Below are 18,665 nucleotides of genomic sequence, written 5' to 3'. Positions count from 1 at the left end.
ACACGCGATGACTTATTTCGCGATTCGCACATCAGGTGTAATTTTAAAAACTCGGAAACACAGGGTAAGACGCCACACTTTAAAATTATTGTTAATTTTGAATAATAGGTGAATCCATTAATATGACTATACGTAAATACAACGAAAAAATACTGTATACACTTTGAAAATCTAACATTCTTTTCCGTGCCTCAATGCTATACAGGTGTAGTATTGGGTGGGGAAAGATGGGACACCTTTTCATTCTTTTCTTGTCCCATTTGGTAGTAAACAAGAACATTCGAAAAATTATTAAACCGTTTGCTAATTCCCACAGGATGCTCGTAATTGTTTAAAACACGATCAGAGCGTTCGGGTATTATGTGCTAAAGATTTCCAATCTTCCACCACCCTACTATATATGTCCGGTTGTTTAATCCGTCCGAAAGCTCGTACGGAACACCTACTTAGCGCACACGCCCACAACAGCAGCGAAGAGCCTTGACCCCATTGGCCATTACTTCTGGATTAGAAGCAGGCGCGTTAACCATTTTGCCACGGCGTAGGGCAACTAATCTCCAATATTGCACATATAGTTCATATTCTCTGATAAGGAATATGAGTAAGATGTGTATTACACATATTTTTTTAACGGAGTAAGATAGAAGCTTTCTTCGTTGCTTCGGCATTTCAGACTTTGTCATTTTCTAATAAAACGTGCCTGTTTATTTAATTTCTGGCTCTCTTGTTATTCAGCGCTCTTTTCTTAGTGACGTCATACTTTGTTTTGTTGTTGTTTTTGCTGCAGTAAGATGAATTAATGGTTCAAATGAAGGGTTTGATTTTTAGTAGTTAATACTAAAACATGAAAGCTGAGGCATAATTTTTTATATTCAACTCTCAGGCATATTCTGTTATGCATTAACTCTCAGGCATAATACAACAGAACATGCCCGGGAGTTAAATTTAAAAAAAAATATGCCTGAGTTTACACGTTTTAGTATCTGCCGTTCGTAATACTAAGATTAAATAATAATGAGTTTGCTTATCTATTTTAATATGGGTGCCAGTGGACAGTCCTTCCTGGCTGCGTTATATGCTAAACCTAACAACCACTAACCAGTAAATAACTTTCAACCCTAAACTTCGATTGCCACTATAACTTCTATTACCTCCTACCTAACTATTAGTAACCTGCAACACCTCCCACCAGCTTTATCTGTACCGTACCAGAGAATTTATTACTAGTGCCGTAACATCTACTTGCGGCTAAAGGTTCGACTGGTTTAATTAGTGTATGTCTTGATGTCTGCTATATCCACGAACGAACTAATTAAAGGAACCAGTGCCATTATATTCCTTCTAAACGCTAAATTTATTTATATATCCTTAACATTTTTTTTAGAGATTAGAGATTGGGGAAAGGAAGTTAAAATAAAATAAAACAACAAATTGTTAGGCTTCTCAGTTTAGCTGCATGTAACTTCAAAGAAGTGTTGTTGATATAGCAGGGCAAACAGCCATTTTTATTAAGTATAATGACTATTTAACATTGTGTGCATAAGCCATGAGTTATAATCCAATGTCTATTTATCTTTAGAGTCTAATTTGTCACCTTAAAATGGCCTCTTGTCACAATTCAAGTTATCCAATTGGAAGATTAGGAAACAGCTCACCAGCTTCATTCACACCTTCAGTATCCAGCAATGTTACACTCAGTCTCACCGTTTGCTACCTGCTGCTCTATTGCTGCGTATTTGTGTGTGTGTACATTCAATTGTGGCTGATATTGCTGTTTAACTACAAACGAATTAGCTTTCAAAGTGTCTTTTTATTTCTATGCCTTATATGGAGTGCACTTCGAGCAACCTTGTTTTCGTTCTACTTTAAAAATACGATTGAAGCAAATGAACTTTCAGGACCGATGTATTGGCTATTGTATTGCTTTCCTGTATGTTTGCAGTTTTTCACCTTATGCTTATTAAATCTGTACTTTTCACAGGTAAGCTTATTCAGATTTAATATACATACTTACGTTAGAACAATGTTTAAAAATTAGTTGATGTTTATGAAAAAATTGACATTTGTTGCAAAAACTTAATAATTTTTACTCAAATGAATTTATTCTAGAATTAGTTTATAATTATTGAATTAGGTTTTAGTTTTAAATCAAATTAATGGACTAAATAAAAAATAATTCTTAAAATATTCAGGTGATGTTTAAGTCAATGTCGAAATATGCTGCCCACCCAAACAAATACATGTAAGTTTTAAACCATGGTTACAATTTTTCGCATATTCAAATGAGCAAATGTATTCTAAAAGTCTCCTGTTTGCTATGTATAGTCAAACTACATTTGCCTTCATATGTTATTCTTTAAAATTAAACTCTTTTAGTTCATTGAGGTATTAAGAAATGTAAGTTGCTGTTCTTTTAGACACATGGTGTGTTAAATCTAGAATGAACAAAACAAAGACAGTTTAATAAATATATATATATATATATATTTGCGATATTATTAAGACTATCTGAATAGGATATTAAACTTTAACATTTACCGAATAAATGTTTTATTTTTAGAATACCATTAAGAATATCAAGTTTTGCAGCTTCATTTCTATTTCTTGGTATGAATATCACTTGTGCTGTAATTGTTAGCAACGAGGTAATTATGATTATTTGCATAAAATCACTGTATGCATATTTGTTACAATATTTAAAACATCTAAATATTGATTCAAAATCTTACAATTTGTGCTCAGTTTGTCAGTTACAATTAGTTAGGGATATATTTGGTTGTATAAAATTTGTAAAATCTTATTGTATTGTACATCGTACATGGTATGGTAACAGATATAAATGGGCTAATCTTACACATAGCCCAGCTTTTATAATGTATATATATAATGTTAGTGTATATATATATAATGTAATCCAGAATGTTGACAATAAAAATTTGATCAATGTTTTGATCTCCTTTTCCAAGTTTTCTTCTCTGCCGAACAACTACTATTGTTTTTAGATAACAGTGAACCAGTGATGTAATATTTTGACAGTATAATTTACTTCTAACAGGATGTGCATACACCAAATTTGATTCTAATACGAGGGATTGTTATAACACGAGTTTTTGTGAATGACTTGTTATTCGTGGCGTGTGCCTTTTCTTTGGCATTTAGCATTTTTAAAATATCAAAAACTTGTTCTGCGAATATTCTTCTTGAAGCTAAGGTACAAATGTTCACTATTTTGTAACAATTATATTCACACCGTTTTTAGGACTACACCGAGTAGCATTTTATATTAATCAACAGGGCACAACAGTATGTCAAGCTACATCTGTGGGAATAATCATTGTGTTGCTTTATTCATCTCGTGCGGTTTACAACCTTCTTGCAATCAGCCCTTTAAGATGCTCAGAATTATCTTCATTCAACTTTGATTGGTACAATGTGTCGGACCAGGTACTGGTAGTATTTAAAGTTAGGTGTATCTTATATAAATTTTAAAGCTATAATTAGGTGTTTTAAGTATTTTTGCATAGTACACCTTAAATTACCACATTTTATCATAATTTAATTTTCAGAATAAAAACAAACAGCCAGTTAATAATGGTATCTTAAACTTAGGCTTGATAGTTTGTAGTGAAATCAGGTTTCCTTTACCCATTATTTGCTAGACATCACCGAATCAGACACTGATTACTTAATAGAACCACTCTTTTTTTTATTAATTTTGAATGATTGTGTCAAAGTTAGATTAGTTTTTATTAAAGTACTAATAAGTATATATAGTTGAATCAAATGGTAATAATAATTTTTTATATAATAATCCTTGTTTTCAGGCAGATCTAGTAAACCTCCGTGACAGCTCATATATTTTATTTGGTGTTGTGCTGTTTGTTTGGGAATTGCTGCCAACTTCATTATCCATATTTTTCTTTCGTGTTCAAAAAGTTGACGCTTTAGCGGTAAGTCTGCAGTATTATATGGTATGTGTATGCTATGCGCACTCAATCTTGAGTACAGTTGTTCTTATTCTTTTGGTAGTAGATAATAAAAGTAGTTTCTGAGATGTTACATACATTTAATGCACAATGTTCATATAACACATTTGTCAATTAATGGTGTACAAGAACTTCAATCATTAGGTCTGACCGCTATAAAGCATGACTTTGTGTTCTTTTGTACCTTGGATGACTTTTCCAAAATCAAGTAATGACTTACGTATGTTTGTTCTATGCACAGTCTTCCAATTGTATTTTTGAATTGTCATTAGTGATGTGCAACTCCATTACAGCTGTGCTATTTTGCTTATGCTTATTCATGTATTTTTGTTATTTATTTCCTTTAGAAAAATGGGGAAAATGATTTAACAAATTGTAGTTTTAATAAGAGAGTTTATTTCTTTGACAATCCTTCTTGTTACGGTGAAGATGCAAATCAACAAAAACTGAAGGGAAAGGTTGAAGCAATGTAAGTTAATTATATATAATATACATATATTTATCTATATACTTTTGAAACCTTCCATGCTTTCTGTTAAGCTTCACAAACCAAGCATTCTTGGGTAATGTATTTGTTTTAAATGCCAAACTGTTTGTACCTGGTAAAATGTTAACATATAAGAGGACTAGTGATCGTATTCTATATAGATAAAGGTCTGTGATCTTACGCTAATACTAGTCAGGGTATCTGGGATTTAGGCTTGAGTTGCCCTATTACCCCCTGAATTGATGCTTACTCTATGTCAGTTTTATTGTATTTACATATCATTAACTACTTTAACTAAAAACGAATAACCAAGAATTTTACTTTACAGTCGATGTTCTATCTCTGCTGAAGCTGGTAACAATTGAAGGATATTTATAATTGTTAATATTTATAATATATTTTATTTATAATTTTAATATTGTTAACAATATATGTTTATAAACCTTAATATATATTTATATTAAAGTTGTACATGCCACTTCATATAGATAAGTTGTATAAAAAAAAATTTATAAAGAAAAAATGAACTTTGATTTTATGATTGAATATTAACATGTACTAATATATATTGATTGTTATGTTGCCCAGTTTTATTGTTTGAATCTATCAGTGTTAAAATGTTTTGTTGCTATATTTGTGTTAAATTAATAATACATTTAAATTTAGTTAATGTGACTGGTCAATTTTATTTTTATAAACTGCCAGAGAGGCATACCAACAAAAAATTGATCTAAAGGTACTTGGAATGTGCAACAATGCATACGGGACTTCCCATAGGAAAAGTGATACACAATGAGCCTTGAATCCATCTATTAAACTCCAAGCCACATTTAGGTGTGCCAGGTTTCCTTATAGAAGGTTCAAACAATACCACTGAACAACCAAGTAGACTTAAAACTAAGATTTTTCAGTTTTAATTTGATTTTCGCTGAAAAAGCAAAAAGACGTTGCCACAATTTGTATTGCTTCGAAGTAGTAAAGAGATCTACAAACACAGGAAATTACAAGAAAGAGTTCACATCATATCACAGAAGTAAACTTCCTAAACATGTGAAACAAGAGTGACAATTTTGTTCCTACATTAGTTTCAACCAATACCCGCAAGTCCAAAAATATTTATAAAAAGGACTTTTCCTTTGAAAATTCTTAAATATATTTTATGCCGATTATTCAGATTTGACTTTCTTTGCATCATCATGGTAAAGGAAGAACACAGAGAAGATAACAACACCAAGCATCATGCTGAATGCACTGGCATAATATGGGTATGCAGATGATATAAATCTCTCATACTGAGTGTGCTGCAATGGGCGAACAGAAACTTGAGTGGCACTCTTTAAAAATGTGTATCCTAATCTGGAGTAATCAATTTTAAATTGGAAAACACCATACACATCGGGTAGTTTAAAATCAATGGTAAAAGCTCCTAGTTTTGGATTGAGTTTGATGGGTAATCTCACAAACGGATCAATCCTAACAAATTCCATCTGGACATCATCACCCTTGAACGGCTTCCATTTTCCATCAATAGTACGTTCTTCGATTACAATGCTGAAGTGCTGTATGAACAGGTTTTTAAACAATAATCATAAAAATTACCACAAATAAGTTTCAACATACCACCATATCTGTGATGGTGTAAGCATCAGGTGCGACTTTCTCTCCCAATTTATGATGATTAATCTTTCCAACTCGTAACACACCACTTTCTGAAAACACCCACTTAGAAAGGGTGATTACAAAGTCAGCATTGCCAGATTTTGCAAACCTGAAATAAATCACATGTAAGCAAACAAATATTCTGCCTAACATTTTTGACTTACGCCTTTGAACCGGGTGAATCCTGTTTAACTCCAGAAGTCAAATAATCATCACTGAACATTTGAAGTGAACCAGCAAATACAAGACGTGCATTGTTGCGAGCCTAAACATATTTGTTTAAATCCATAGTGATGTGAGTAACTTTCAACAGTTTGATAATATACCTGTAATCCTGCAACTAACACAGTGTTTGTACCAACTCCAAGAGGATATTGTTCAATTTTGTCATCAGTAAAGTAGGAGTAGCAAGTTGCTGAACCTTTCATTATTGGTAGAACAAGTGGGTTTTCCTGATCAAGTACCATCCTGAAAGTTATAACGTTTCAATATTGGCACATCAACTCTTGACTAATCTTAAGATCTTAATATTGGCGTTAAAGAGTAAGACCAATTTTTTCATAAGTATTCATTTAATGTATATTAGGATGTAAAAAAACAGGTTTGGTTATCTGCCTTTTGTTCATTAAACTTAAAAGTATTTCAATAAAAATATAATGGATAAGTAAAAAAATAAAACACAGTATATTGGGAATTGGAAAATATATATATATAATATATATTATATATATTCTTTTCATAACTTTAGCTATATTCTTTGTGGGTGAGGTGTTTGTCAAGGATATGAAGATTAAGCCAGATTTGGTCGAAATTGGTCCTTTCGTCCTCAACTTTGCGACATTGTAGCCCAATCATACACTTATTACACACCATCTTTATCCTTGTGCGCTTACGAGTTACCACACCTTAACTTTGTTAATGATTTTAACTTTGATATGGCTTACAATTTGTACAACCCATCAAAGCTCACTGGGTTGCAGCAATGTCCTTTAAGTATCTTGCTCAAGGACACATACCCTGATAAGTATCGATATCGCCAAGCCATGGTACCAGACCAGAAGCTTATCCAAATATAAAAAATTAAGAATACATACCCGATTCCATTAAATAAGATTGGTGATTTTGGTTTCCCCACAATGTTTTCAGATTTAATGAGGTTGCTCGGATCAACAACAAGTTTTGTATGCGATCCTCTATCACTTTCATCAAAGTTATGATGATCGATAACTTTGGTTCGCTCCTGTATTAACATCATTGTTATATTACCAAACTCCAAACATATTATAATGATGAGGGATGACAAACTTAAATTTATTGGTGATACAAAATCTATTCATTCCTAATGCAACCGACAACCCCGGAAGTAAAGACTGCAGTGCCCGGTGGGTTTTGGGTAGATATTTTACTTTTCCAATAGGGTCGTAGCATTGGTGAAATCATAACAAAAATAAAGGTGGTATTTCAAATGTAAATTTGTTAGTAAAATTTCCCTCTTTTATATTAAAAATCCCATTTCTACACCTTGAATAAAGTCCCCAACAACTTAAGCCTAATGCGGAATTACTAAACGACCTCACCTCATCAAACTCCACTCCACATTCAGAAGCAAGTTCTCTGATCGGATCACCGATGCTTGAATCAGCTGCTACCAAAACATTACCTCCACCATCTACAAAATCTGTGATTGTTGAAACTTTGATGCCACCACCAAAATCTGAAAAGTTCAACTTAATGATAACACTGCAAACAAACACTGTAAGTGTAAACAAACACACGAACAAACAGTTAGACTGGAAAATATTTTGTAGATAAATCGAAGTAATCGTTAGCTAGGGAAAAACATTACAGAACAAATAAACTTAATTAACATTTTAGAATCTAGAATTTCAAATTCTTTTCTACCAGTAGATATAAGCATTAAGCAACATAGAAATAGGAAACTATATGATATCCAAATATTAAATTAATAATATATATTTATATTTTTATTAACAGGGTCGAGACCCCTGAAACCTCCGCTAAATTTTGCAATTCCAGGTTCATGGTAACGAATGGTTAGTTCAGCCATGTTTTACCACAATGGCAACAAGTTAACAACTAACAAAGTTAACAAAGTTAACAACTAACAAAGTTAACAACTAACAAAGTTAACAAAGTTAACAACTAACAAAGTTAACAACTAACAAAGTTAACAACTGTAAAAACGATTTATCATATATGCGATCTTCCAATTGGAATTTTGACAATATTTGAAATACAAATATAATTATATATATATATATATATATACCTATTTTTTCCTTTGAATGAATCTTATTAGAGTTACTCATGATTCATGAACATTAGCATTTATATTTAAAAACCAGAACAAGTACATTGTACATATGATTTCAATGTTGCTTATATCTACTAGTAGAGAAAAATTAAAAAGGAAGTATTTTAGAAGTTGGACACCTAATTGTTGTGTAACATGCATTAATATCTTTTACATTAAAAAATTTCCATGTTAGGATTATTAAATTAGGTGAATAAAAAATCATTACCTTCAACTGATGGGGAAAATATAATAAGATTTTCATAAAGTTGCACCCCATATTTGATCAACTCCAAGCTGGCATCATCAGCGGATTTGAACGTTAAATCAAAACCTCTGTCTGTTTAAATAGCACATGTTTAGAATCTTTCAATCACCATAACAGGCATATTATTTACCCGACAAAGATTTGAAGAATATTGAATGAGTAGTTTTGATATCAGAATTGTCATATAAAACCAAAGTCTTTTTGTTTTGCTTCGACCACACAAACGCAAGGCAGGCAAGCAATACCAAACAGAAATAACTTTGCTTCATTTTGGAATGTTTAAAAAACCTGTAACCTAAGTATTGAAAAAGAAAACAATAAAATTCGGAAAGGTTTACTGCTCACATTTAGCAGGCCAATATTGGATGGATGATGAAGTTTTTTTAAATACAGATACGAAGACCAATAGTTTAATGTGTTGTAAGTAAGCTTACATAAAGTTTTGTTAAATGTAGTTGGTTTACCAAATCTTTACTTTTGTTGTTATTATTTTGGTTTGTTGCACCAAGATTAAGAACCACGGACAGTGACATACATAACGAATTTATATGCAACCACAACATAACATTAATACCACACAAGTAAACACGCAATCACGCATGCCATGTTAACTAGATATTCCAATTTCAAAATTATTTTCAAGAGATTGAACAGAATCATTTACAAGTGACAGTATTTTTAGCTTTAAATCAGATTTTGTCTTTTTAGGTAATGTCTTAACTTCTGCAGCAATTGACGCAAAAAATAAATCGTCTGCATCATTTGAGTTTGTTCCAATGACGCTATCAAACTTCCTTTCAGCTATAGATACATTGGTATGACTTTCAAATTCATTGCTTACAGAATGTCTCTTTCTTTTTGATGGAACCATGTAGCTGGGTGTTGCATCATAAGGATGTACAGGACTCTTTGACATGGTTTTATTTGGTGAATAGGTTGAACTATCTGTATGTCCACTATACATATCTGCAGACATACTGCCATCTGCCAAGTAAATGTCATCAGGTTGGTCTTGGTCTTCAGTGCCAATCCAAACCTCCAATTCCTGGTTTGACATACCCTCAGATTCATTCTTTTTCACCAAGCTGCATCTCCCTTCCTGCGACTTCAAGTGAACTTTAAATGAATTGCCTCGCCCGTAGCAACGTTGACAAAATGGACAATGATAATGACTGCGCTTCACTTCTTTTAGGCTAATTCGATTAAAGCAGCTTCGCCGGCATGGTAAAATAATTCCTTGCTTCCCATCAACTTTTTGAAAAATTGCGTAACGGAAATGTACATAGTTCAAATGCTTCTTTAGATCTGTTTTATAGGAAATTTCATTTTCTTCACACAAGGGACATTTGTTATTAGATAGGTCAAATTTATGAAGCACTTCTTCAAATGAATTGGCAAAGAAGGTTGTTTGGTGCATTACGATTTATAAAATAAAGAATATTGGAAAAAGTCATTAAGAGCTAGTAGCTTGGTCTATACAAAAAAACAAATTGTTAATGTTAGCAAGAGAAACGTTATAGCGAGGTGCCGAAATCAAAAATGCTCAGGCTAAGTACCTAACACAACACAACCCTAACCCCTAACCCCGGACTCATTTTATACCAAATCATAGTATACATAAGTAACATATTTACATATATATATATAAGTTTTGTGACATGAAAAACCTGCTAGTACAACCCTAAGCAGGCGAATTCTAGTGACGAAAATTTTGAAATACGATAACGCTTTTCGCTCTGTAATCCTTTAGCTATTGTTTTTTTGTCTCAAAATATTTTTCTTTGAGTTCGCTAATATTCACCGTACATAGTTAACCTTGCGCAAGTCAGGCAAATTACTTGACAAAGAATGTTTTTACGTCTTTTTTATCACCTCCAGACTTTGAAACAAATAATACAGTGCATATCAGTAAAACCTAAAGAAACATTTTAATATCAAAGCTAAAAGAGAAACGAATAAGAAAGCGCTAGTGTTTGCACCGCCATATCTCCTTGAGCAACTGGTTGATTACCTAAGAACTTGCTTAATCTTAATAATTTATACATGTAAGGTAATGTAAATTTTACTTCCACATATGACCACTGACAATAAAATGTAATTTTTGAGAAATTGGGGCCGTATACGCTGTTGATTGTAGATAGGAATGGGGAGACAGAGGATGGTGGACGAAAATAGCTAAGACGAGTTTAATGGCAGCCGAAAATGTCGTTTAAATTCTAAAAAATCATGTTTGCAGTTTGCTAAGAACAAACTGTTGATTACCCATTCTTTACAAGTCCCTCCTGCACAATCATTCACCTTTAATCATATAATTACTAATCTACCACAAAACCAGATTGCTGTTTAAAAATCCGTGAAATGCAAACTTACAATACTCTTCCAATCATAAAAATATAGCTACAAAATATTATCAAACAAACTCTATTGTCTAGAAAAATCCCTTTCATACATTTATTAAACATTTTACAGTGCACTCTAATGCTTGGTTAACCATATATATATGGAAAAATCGTACCACCCGAATCCTAACAAAACTACAGCAACACCGCTCACAAATACAACACACACGCAGATATCCTTACAACGCAACGTTTCACGTCAGCAAAGAAAATAGTTTCATTAAATCAAGCGGTTAATGCCGCGTTGTGAAATTTACGGTTCGCTGAGGTTTGCCCCTATACATCTTTATCTAATATTTGTTGTGCACGTAGTGCATATATAACCTTTTCACTAACGAGCAATTTGTTCGTCTTAAGATATTTTCTGCTTGCATAAAATTGATAAACTGTCTAGCATACCAGTATATGTGTCTTGATAACACAATGCTTGTAACAGTATGTAGCGTCTTTAAACCCATTTCTTTTTTAACTGCTTTAGTAGGGTTGTAGAAAGGTGGAAATACATAAACAGCGAAGATACATTTTATTTAATCCTGATAAACAATAGACGTAAGTACGTAATGCATAACTCCGAAAAAAGCGTGCTTGATTGTAAAATTAAACTGGTTAAAATACGCCTTAAAATGTTTGTTTATCTGCGAGGTATATTTGGGGCGGCCCCGTTAAATTTGGGTCGGGTGGTATTGAAGGTAGGACCAAATATCATGACAAACTTGACCACATTTAATGCATCTCTGTTGGAAACCTTCCGCAAACCTTACACGAAAGTAAGGTTTTTGATTTAAAGCCGGCAAAAATGATTTGACTATAAATGTTACAATTAGCCTAAAACATGGTTTACGTTTTTTGTTTATCAAATACGATAGAACAATATTATAACAGTCAAGTATAGCAATAATAATATCCAGCGCCGTAGCAAAGTTGGTTAGAACGCCTACCTCGAACCAAGAGGTAAGGAGTTCAAGGCGCGTCGTTGCTACCATTGTGGGCGTATGTTTCCTTAGGCAAGAGACCTAATGGTAACTGCTCCAACCCAGTGGTCACTAATGGATTGCACAAATTATCAGCTACACATAAAAATGAAAAAAAAAATATTCACCCACAAAGTCACGTACTTACGGTAACTCGTAAGCTGGCGTGAGGTGTATGAACATCCATGTTATAACGACTGTCGTTTTCCGGCCACGCGAAAATAAAAGAAGTAACATTTATTCATTCATTCAAATAACATACTCAACTCGGTTCTGCTTACTTTATACCGAAAACTAAAGTTTTAACGTGTACACGTCAGCATGTCTGCAAGTGTTCAAGGAGGGTCGTATAATAAATTTTGGCCGAGTGTTGATTTTATTTGTTCCAAACGAATTGGATTAGAAAATAGAACGGTTGTTCTTTTTGCCACGAGCGTCTACACGGTAAAATAATGTTGATTCCGGTTACACACTTGTTTAATTAACGATGTTATTTCCTTATTTTTAAAGTGCGTGCTGTTACTCTTACATTTAAAACCAGTACAATGTTTTGTTTGTTTATTTCCCATTAAAAAAGGAAAAGTGATTACCAAGAATTTACAAACTCTGTTGTCTCTATATGTTGTATATATGTAATTTGCACATGACAACTTCAAGAGAAAAATGTTAAATAGCTATTAGCTTAAAATAATCTTTTAATGGCTCAGCTACTATACGTCGGATATACACTATTTACGTTTTTTCATACCAGATAAGCCATTAAAACATTATTTACCTCATATCCGGTTGATACTTATGAAGTAAACATAGTTAAAATATGTCAGTCGAAAGTAAAAGTTTCATTTTAGACATTTCTTAAACAGATATAAATTTACGGTAATTAGGTGTATTTATTTTGAAATTATCACACTGATCTATAATACAACCATGTATATAAATGTCTTATAATTAATATTTTTAAAGTTATAGCGGAGTGGGGTAAGACAGGACATGTTTTAATTCTTTCTTCTCGTACTATTTTTTTCATCGTTAAAACTACGATCACGAAATGTGTGATTCAGGTGTAACGGTATCCCATCTTAACCCCATTGACCATAAGGTATGATGTGTTTTCAACTTATACCAGTTGGGCTGAACAATCTTTCAATGTGTTCATTCCATTATGTGACCATAGGCAAACTATTAGAAAACAAAAATAAGAACAATGTTGTTGACATAAAGGCACTTAATTTGTTATTCTATCATTAACGTTATACGCGGAAGACAGAGCCATACTCGCGCGTTAACTTAATATTTCGCTTTGTGACAATGCGGTTAATTGTTTGAATGACGAATGTTGTACTACTTGAAATTATCTAAGACAGCTTAATCAAAGTAACCGACAACAATCACAATAAGGCTTTCCGTCATCAAACACAGCCCGACAACCATCATTACAGCAGCGCTGATCTTTTTTGCGGACTTCATGGGCCGTGGATCAATCTTAAGGAAGAAGAGACATGGGAGAATAAAGACGAGCATCGTTGAAGCGGTAGCACCTGCAAAGGCATCGCAATTGAATTTAAAAGTAACGTGTGGATAAAACAATTTTCTATTTTTTTTCTACTATGAGACAAAAACAGCGTTGTGCACGCACATTTATCCCATGGCATATCAGCAAAAGTATTGTTACGGCTGTAAACCAGAGTGTTTGAAAGGGTAATGTTTCGCAATGTTTGTTTAATAATCATTAGGTAATCCTTTTGCCACATTAAAAGTTGTTAAACTTTACAATGACTTTGTATGAGGTAATGTTTGCATTTCGTCATCCAATATTTATGCGTTTACTTTGTACTACGTGACAAATTTATGAAAGGGGTGTTTTAATACCATTAACATAATGATATAATCTTACCAATTATTCCAAAAACTTCTCTGATAGATGGTACAAATATAACCAGTAGATTGATCAAAGACAACAAAAATGTCATAATTCCAATGTGGATCCACCATGAAAAATCTCGATTGGGAAATATTAGAAAGGTAAGCGCTTTACGAGCCTGTAATAAAACTGGTTAATAAAAACATCTTTGTTAACGGTACAGTTATACTCACGGGAAAGTGTGTTAAGGGAACAGTCAACACCACAGCAATTAGCACCGTTAGTCGAACAATCAGAGTCATTACATCGGATGCATTAACATAACTGTACATTAGCAACATCTCAGCTTCCATCCAATCTAAAATCGAAATTGTCAGAAAATAATGTTCGTGGCAATTCGATATGTTGCACAGGTTACTGAAGGCGATTTTAAACATATAGATTACTTACTGTAGAAAGTCAAATAACCAAAAAGTGAAGCCAAAGAGTAAAGGATAAAACAGAAACTGATCGACGTGTTTGCTACTTTTTGCATTCGAGCAGGTGATGGCCTATAATAATACATGAATTCAAGTTATAAATACTTTTTGGGAAAAAGAAGATTAAAAGTTACCTTTTCAGTTCGGCGTATATTGGTAACACAGCTGTATGACAGACAAATGAAAACGTCATTGTAGGAATACTATAAGCCCACTGCAATAAAAAAATGTGAATGTTTTTGTTGGTAAAGAAGAAAATATTTTAATAGAAGGTCGAACTTACTCTGCTGGTTAATGTTAGTGGCTGAGCAATACACACTTGGGGACCAAAGTCTTCATACAGACGTTCTGCTCGGCTTTCCAAGGATTGTTGGAACAGATCGGTTTCTGTTGGTGCCATCATTTCAGTTATGTTACGAAACACCACTTCTGTTGCTGACGTAATATTTTCCAGTATATCATCAGTGACAGCGTGATAAGACTCGTTTGCTGATGCACTCGAATTGCTGTTTTCAAATATTGCCGGGTCGAACAAAGGACATTGAATAGAAAATTTCTTAGCTATAACCTAGAAGAATTAATAATTGACTTGTAGAAATATTGACATGGCATTAAACAAACAGATGCCGTACGAACAACAGCGTCGTAACTTACCACTCCAGTGAAGAAAAACATGCACGATATCGAGAAACCACTGGTGTATCCTAGAAAGCCGATATTTTTGAAAGTTGCCAACGGCATAATCATGCACAACGTGACCAACACAACCAAATAATCACCGTTTAAATACCAAGACCTGAAATCAACACAACTCTGCTGTTAAGTGCAACAGTGAAATATCTGCCATAATAAAAATACTGCAAATGAATTTGTTGTTATCAGCGATGGATGTAAGTCCAGAGGTTACAGACTATAAGCTAATTTAGATCATAAAGCAAGGACAGTTTCAAAATATTTATCAAGCTTCCGAAACGTTGTTACGCTGAATTACAGATCATATCCAGTCCTTATCGATATTTTCGCTTACCCGTCAGTTTCAGTTAAACCCATAAAGGTCATCAGTACGTTGGGGAGTTCGTATTTGACAATGAATAAATAACTGCACATGGCACCGATGTTTTGCATGAGGATGCAAACAGCAGCAGTTATCTGTCAACAACACATTGTTAAATACGTTACAAGTTGATTTACAATCTCGGTACAATAGTCGATCATTACATAAAGTTTTTACAAAGTTAAACTTTTACATGAGTTTGTTGTTTAGTTCATGGCAGAATTAAACCTTAGTTCACGTTATACTGGCAGCACAATGTTGCGTGAAACGTTTCAAAGTTTAACTGATAATTGGCGTTACAGATATGTGACTTATATATGCAGTACCCGTCCCGGTAGTCCAAATGCTTTGAATCCAAGTTTTTCATACGCCTTCACTCCAGTTTGTTCACACAAGATCAGCAGTAAGTGTATTGCGTACAGGGCAAGGAAAGCAACCGCGATGGAACATATGCTGCAATATTTCGTTAGTATAACTTATCAGCCAACAATGTCTCGAAAGACATATCAGCCAACAATATGCCAGAAAATACAATAAACTCCCTCCGAATAACCGAAACGATTAAATGTTTACTTTAATTTCAGGAGAACTATATGTAACATAGGGTGGGGAAAGATGGGACACCTTTCATATTTTCTTGCCCCCTTAAGTAGTAAACAAAGAACATTCAAAGAATTCAAAGAATAAAACCATATTCCCGCGACTCATACAGACCGTTGTTAATCGTTTAAAACACGACCAAGATATTTGGATATTATGTGCTAAAGGTGTCCCGTCTTCCCCCACCCTACTATATGCCTTTCTCAATAAACGCACCATCCCTTATAGTTACTAACTTACAAGAAGAGAACAATGCCAAGTTGAGCCATTGCGTATGCGAGACCCAAGATACCCGAACCCAAGATCGCGTTCATTAAGTTGAAGACACTGATGGCGAATGAAGCGGTTCCTTGTGCTGGTTCATGATGGTAGACGCTAAGCTTTCGTTGACTATCTGTCAGTGGCTATAAGAAATCAAACTGTGTATTAATCGAAATAAACAAGTAAAAGTAAATAGGAAATACATGAAAGCAGGCTCATACGAAATATAGAAGATAACGTTATAGGCATTTAATTTTAACGCGTGTGTATGGGGCTGTTTGTGCATTTTGTCGCTTTGTTTGTCTCGGGTACAAAGGTTATAGCTTATTGAACTCAGTAGGTTGTGCGAGAAACGAATACTCGGCGATAAATAAAACCTTGAGTACTCAGCAGAACATAGAGTGCAGTGTGAAATGAATTACCTACGATTAACATTAACCCAAGTTATTAATCTGGTTGTATTCGATAACAACTCAATTTATAGTCCGGTGGGGGAAGATGTGACACCTTTGGCACTTATTAACCGAATCTCCTGATCGTTTTTTAAACAATTAGCAACGGTCAATGGAATTCTTGAGAATACGGTTGTATAATTCTTTGAATGTTCTTCGTTTACCACCAAATGGCATGAGAAAATAAAATAAAAAGGTGTCCCATTCCCCCCCCCCACAACATTGTTTAAACCATATATTGCAAATTCGTATTTTGGATAACTGTAACAGTTAAAACCCATTTCATTTTACCTGTGTGGAGTCATTCCTTTTATAAATATGATTGTCATCGTCGGCAATGAAAGTTTCGTCTCGTTGTCCTTTCATTCCTGACCTCACCCATGGATCGTGAAATTTGTTGTAGTTACTGAAAGGGTATCATATATACAATATATATATATATATCGAACGAAATAAATATAATGAGACATTCGATTAAATACTACAAAAAAAGACAAAATGATATTAGCAACGAACAATATTTTCACGGTGGGTTTATTTCAGTGGAACATACAATATATTTAAATATGACAACTGTATATTTTATTACTAATCCGACTCCAAATTAACCAAATAACGTATAAGTGTTACGAATCGTTAAGTTAATTTTCTTACTTGTTAGTTTCCATTTGAAACGTATCTTGCATTTCTACCTCGTTTAGGCGACTCATATTTCCAGCTTAAAAGTTGTTGAAATGTTTTATAAGAATGGATCCACAAGCACAGCACAACACGCTCCGAACCCCTGCAACGCTGACTCAGAGTGAGAACAAGCAAAGTTTCGCAACACAAACTGCAACGGGAGAAATAAATAAAGAAAGAGAAGAAATTGCGTGAAAGAGAGGAGTGAGACGCACTGCCGAGTTTGCGAAATCACATAGCGAAGCACGTCAGCGTTTACACCAAGCTACAGAATTGCAAAAAATTACGCTTCGCCTAACCTGCATATTTTATCAAATGCTAAAAAATTGAAATTAGACCTCCACTTTAATGTTAATGAGTTTAACTAATACTAAATTAATGGATGTGTGTTTGTTATTGTTTCAGCGCGAAGTTAGGCTAATGATATAGCGTAATGTAAACAAACATTGTTTATAGTTGTTGAAGTTTGTATAATATTTAACAATGCAAAACACTAAACAGTTGATACATATACCAATAACGTTGGCTGAATTTCATTCACCAGTAACACTGACAAGGACTTCACTAATACGAATTAAAATAGGAGTAGAGCACATTTGATAAAAGTAATTGACCCGATTTTCTGTTAAACTGGAACGGCCTCGGTTGGTTTAAACTTTTGATTTGCTTTATTTGCTTTTGCAGGAAGTCGTTTGTTTATACGCGTTCTTGTATACAATCTTCGGTAATTCTGGACAGGAAAATACGTAATGTATAGATAGTCAGTTTCGATAACAAAACAACGTATGATAGTTAGGTCCGATAACAAAATAATTCAATAACTTTCAATCGGAGTTAAAGGTGTCGCTCAGCCACCGGAACGCCTTGAAAACCTAAAATATTTATTGAGGTTCCGAGCTGCGTTCCGGTGGATTTCAACGGGTTCCGGTTAAAATCCAACAGCTCTGACATAAGAATAAAACTGTGGTTGGTTTTTCTTTCTTTAACTAATACAAATTCAATATCTGAGTAAAAATCTACCATCAATTAACCATGGGATAGGGTCGAGTAAAAATAACAGTTTATTCAAACTGTGTTTTTTAATGTGTTTGTTTAATAAACGGCTGATAATTTTAATAACTTATAAAGGACTACTGGGTTAAAAGCAAGTGCACAAACCACTGTGCGGTCGCATCGGACTATGTTTTGGAAAG

At 33.7% G+C, this 18,665-nt stretch overlaps 4 protein-coding genes across 5 annotated transcripts; 1 reads left to right on the top strand and 3 right to left on the bottom strand.

The window, feature by feature from the left end:
- Nucleotides 1-752: 752 nt before the first annotated feature.
- LOC149738284 (integral membrane protein GPR137B-like) lies at nt 753-5,143 on the top strand. 2 transcript variants are annotated; one of them, XM_089874462.1, is made up of 9 exons: nt 757-1,254; nt 1,580-1,981; nt 2,193-2,242; nt 2,561-2,645; nt 3,056-3,211; nt 3,295-3,444; nt 3,825-3,950; nt 4,334-4,455; nt 4,802-5,143. In XM_089874462.1, exons 2-9 carry the CDS (start codon nt 1,601-1,603, stop codon nt 4,836-4,838), a joined length of 1,107 nt encoding a protein of 368 aa, XP_089730588.1. In that variant the 5' UTR covers nt 757-1,254; nt 1,580-1,600; the 3' UTR covers nt 4,839-5,143. The 2 variants fall into 2 exon arrangements, with proteins under 2 accessions (XP_089730589.1, XP_089730588.1); XM_089874463.1 differs by lacking the exon at nt 3,056-3,211 and having other exon boundaries at nt 753-1,981.
- Nucleotides 5,144-5,416: 273 nt separating this feature from the next.
- Nucleotides 5,417-9,005, bottom strand: LOC149738283 (dolichyl-diphosphooligosaccharide--protein glycosyltransferase 48 kDa subunit-like). Its single transcript, XM_089874461.1, has 8 exons — nt 8,845-9,005; nt 8,676-8,786; nt 7,710-7,846; nt 7,227-7,372; nt 6,459-6,600; nt 6,297-6,397; nt 6,094-6,241; nt 5,417-6,032 (listed from the first exon to the last, which is right to left on the bottom strand). Exons 1-8 carry the CDS (start codon nt 8,981-8,983, stop codon nt 5,640-5,642), a joined length of 1,317 nt encoding a protein of 438 aa, XP_089730587.1. The 5' UTR covers nt 8,984-9,005; the 3' UTR covers nt 5,417-5,639.
- Nucleotides 9,006-9,009: 4 nt separating this feature from the next.
- On the bottom strand, nt 9,010-11,302 carry LOC149738282 (uncharacterized). The gene has a single exon (XM_089874467.1). The coding sequence runs from the start codon at nt 10,129-10,131 to the stop codon at nt 9,322-9,324; it is 810 nt and encodes a 269-aa protein (XP_089730593.1). The 5' UTR covers nt 10,132-11,302; the 3' UTR covers nt 9,010-9,321.
- A 1,323-nt stretch (nt 11,303-12,625) lies between these two features.
- Nucleotides 12,626-17,770, bottom strand: LOC149738281 (putative sodium-coupled neutral amino acid transporter 6). The gene is made up of 12 exons (XM_089874455.1): nt 17,446-17,770; nt 17,083-17,197; nt 16,319-16,482; nt 15,805-15,931; nt 15,452-15,573; nt 15,079-15,220; nt 14,708-14,992; nt 14,559-14,638; nt 14,396-14,496; nt 14,179-14,303; nt 13,979-14,123; nt 12,626-13,622 (listed from the first exon to the last, which is right to left on the bottom strand). The coding sequence occupies exons 1-12, from the start codon at nt 17,499-17,501 to the stop codon at nt 13,450-13,452; spliced, it is 1,635 nt and encodes a 544-aa protein (XP_089730581.1). The 5' UTR covers nt 17,502-17,770; the 3' UTR covers nt 12,626-13,449.
- Nucleotides 17,771-18,665: the final 895 nt, after the last annotated feature.

The sequence above is a fragment of the Ciona robusta genome, chromosome 3 (genome assembly GCF_009617815.1).
Source record: "Ciona robusta chromosome 3, ASM961781v2".
NCBI classification, from domain to species: Eukaryota; Metazoa; Chordata; class Ascidiacea; order Phlebobranchia; family Cionidae; genus Ciona; species Ciona robusta.
This window is presented reverse-complemented; position numbering and strand designations above follow the sequence as displayed.